At 32.5% G+C, this 2,727-nt stretch overlaps 1 protein-coding gene across 2 annotated transcripts; it reads left to right on the plus strand.

The window, feature by feature from the left end:
• The first annotated feature begins 234 nt into the window (after positions 1-234).
• LOC131036271 (two-component response regulator ORR3) lies at positions 235-1,893 on the plus strand. Of its 2 annotated transcripts, none has more exons than XM_057968124.2 (5): positions 235-631; positions 740-819; positions 1,000-1,077; positions 1,166-1,236; positions 1,327-1,893. In XM_057968124.2, the coding sequence occupies exons 1-5, from the start codon at positions 508-510 to the stop codon at positions 1,448-1,450; spliced, it is 477 nt and encodes a 158-aa protein (XP_057824107.1). In that variant the 5' UTR covers positions 235-507; the 3' UTR covers positions 1,451-1,893. The 2 variants fall into 2 exon arrangements, with proteins under 2 accessions (XP_057824107.1, XP_057824108.1); XM_057968125.2 differs by having other exon boundaries at positions 1,169-1,236.
• The last annotated feature ends 834 nt before the right edge of the window (positions 1,894-2,727 follow it).

The following is a 2,727-nucleotide window of genomic DNA, read 5'->3' on the forward strand; positions in this document are numbered from 1 at the left end:
AATGACGTGCATAAAACCGGGGGAGCTCAAGAGGTGGAAAAAGTAATCCACGGGCTTCAACAAAAATACTTAAAATCCAGCAATTGCGACGGTGGATATTTAGTGTGAACAGGTTGAACTCGGAATTTATGTGAGACTTGTGAGGAATGTGTCAGTGCTATTAAGTCTGAAAAGGTAATTGTTCCTTTTTAATGGGGAATGATTCGATGGAGATTTCAATGGCAATGGAGAGAAGTTTGACCAGAGAAATTTTACTTGTAAGGCTATGATGTAATTTATTGAGATTTTGGATCTGTAAATACGCAAGCTGCAAGAAAAAATCATGTTTTTCTATTGTTTAAATTCATAGCAGCTTAATTCTTTGCTTTAACTGCTCCTTGGTGTAGAAAAAATCTCCCATTAGGAGACTTTGGTTTTCTCGGGAAGAAGCTATTGGTATTAGAGTTAACCATTATTGACTATTATATTTTGGGCATTGCGAAAAGTTGCGAAGGAGCTTCAGAGGATATGGAATTCATTACAGGAGTGCAGAACGATAATAGTTCTGATGAGATTCATGTGCTCGCTGTGGATGATAGTATTGTGGATCAAAAAGTTATAGAGAAGCTGTTGAAGACCTCTTCTTACAAAGGTTGAACTCCATTGCTTGATTATATTTTCAGTTGTGCTTTCTTTCCATCAAACATGTGTAACGTTTAAACCGGGTAGATTTATATTTGAAAGCTCTTTTGAAATGCAGTGACCACAGTTGATAGTGGAAGAAAAGCTCTGGAGTTCCTCGGATTAAGTGATGACTACAATGCTGTAAATGACAAAACTGTAGGCTCCAACATATCTTTATAATCTTTTGCCTTAGATATCATAAGAAGTTTTGTTTTGAAGGTGTATTGCATATTAAAATCTGTTAGAACTAGTTTTTCAGATATCTGTTAGAACTAGTTTTATAGATATCATATTTATTTTTGTTTTGTGATGGAAACCCACTTGTTTTTTACGCAGGAATTGAAGGTGAATATGATAATCACAGACTACTGTATGCCAGGAATGACAGGCTACGAATTGCTCAAGAGAATTAAGGTAATTATTCTTGCTATAGAATATATTTGAGCTCTAGAGAATTATCCATCTGCTTCTTGTATGATAATTTGATTTCTGGTTTCTATAGCAGCAATCTGAGCTGAAGGAGATTCCAGTGGTTATGATGTCATCGGAGAATGAGCCTTCTCGGATAAGAAGGTAACAACTCACATATCCTCAAACTTTCCAGGAAAATGATTACTTGGTTGTACACTAAATGTAAAAATTATGACACCTGTAATTGTGCAGATGTATGGACGAAGGAGCAGAAGATTTCATATTGAAGCCTGTGAAGATGTCAGATGTAAGAAGATTAAAAGAGCTACGAGGGAAGGTGTTACCTGGGAAGCATACAGAATTGGTTCGTAAATAGAGTATGTGAATTGTACAAAAAATTCTCAAAGAAACCAGAAGTTCTGCAAGAATTTATCCAGAGGAAACCCATTCGCAATAAACAAACCATGCATGCAATGTTTGCAAGCTTTTCCAAAGGCCAGATCGTTAATAAACATCAAACCCATTCTGGTAGAGGAATTTGCTGCTCCCTGGCTGGTTTGTTTATGCTTTCCTATCAGTTCATTTCCTTGAATTATGGGCATTAACTTTATGAAATAATATATTGCAATTTGACAGATTTTGTTGCTTCTCATGCCTACACTACACATTTTTGCAACCAATTTAAAAAAGAAGTGTCCCGCAAATGCGTGAAAGCATTTTGGCGAATGGAATGATATGATGTTAGTGTGGACAAGATTTTTCTTGTTTCCAGTTTGAATGGCTTAGATTGATCTTGTAATGAATTTCTTCCTTCATTTATGATTGTCTCCATGACTGAAACACAAATCAATGTGGCATTGGCAAGAGTCTATCTCCATTAACACACCTTTTTTTCCCATCTCTCATAATAAGAGGCAATTCTAGCAGTATACTCAACCATGGTGCAATAAGATTATGGCCCTACATAATTGATTGGATTCTGTTGCCACAAATAGTATTTTGTATCGTGGGATATATTTAACATTATTTTTATGTTGAGTAATGGAATAATGAATTACATCATGAGGATATAATATAATATTAATAATAATTTATTATTTTTGAATGAGAATAAGGTGACTTTTGACTATTTTTTTAATAGTTGAGGATAAAAAATTCTTATATATTTTATAAATTAATATTATGGTATTATTATTTTTATGGTGATTATTTTTAGAATATTATTTGATATTTTGAATGAGAATGAAATAGTTAGTTAACTTTTGATTAATGTATCTTTAAATAATTGAGAAATGCCATCTTTTTGTTTCTTAACATTATTTTGCAAACAAAGATATAAGTTGCCACTATTTATATGTTGAATAGTCTTGAAATAATGAGCTACATCATGAAAATATGATACTATTTAGACTTTTTGAATGAGAATGAGTTAATTAATCTTTGACTTTTGTACTCTTTAATAGTTAGAAAAGCCAAATTTTTGTTTCTTATATTTTTTTTTTATGTTTTTATTCTTGTCTGTTATATTATACCATGAAGATATATGTCACTATTTTAAAAATAAATTGTCTTGGGGTAATAAGCTACCTCATAAGAATATGATACTATTTAGTATTTTTACATGGGAATGAGATGATTGATGGACCTTTGACA

The sequence above is a fragment of the Cryptomeria japonica genome, chromosome 6 (assembly GCF_030272615.1).
Source record: "Cryptomeria japonica chromosome 6, Sugi_1.0, whole genome shotgun sequence".
Taxonomy (NCBI): domain Eukaryota; kingdom Viridiplantae; phylum Streptophyta; class Pinopsida; order Cupressales; family Cupressaceae; genus Cryptomeria; species Cryptomeria japonica.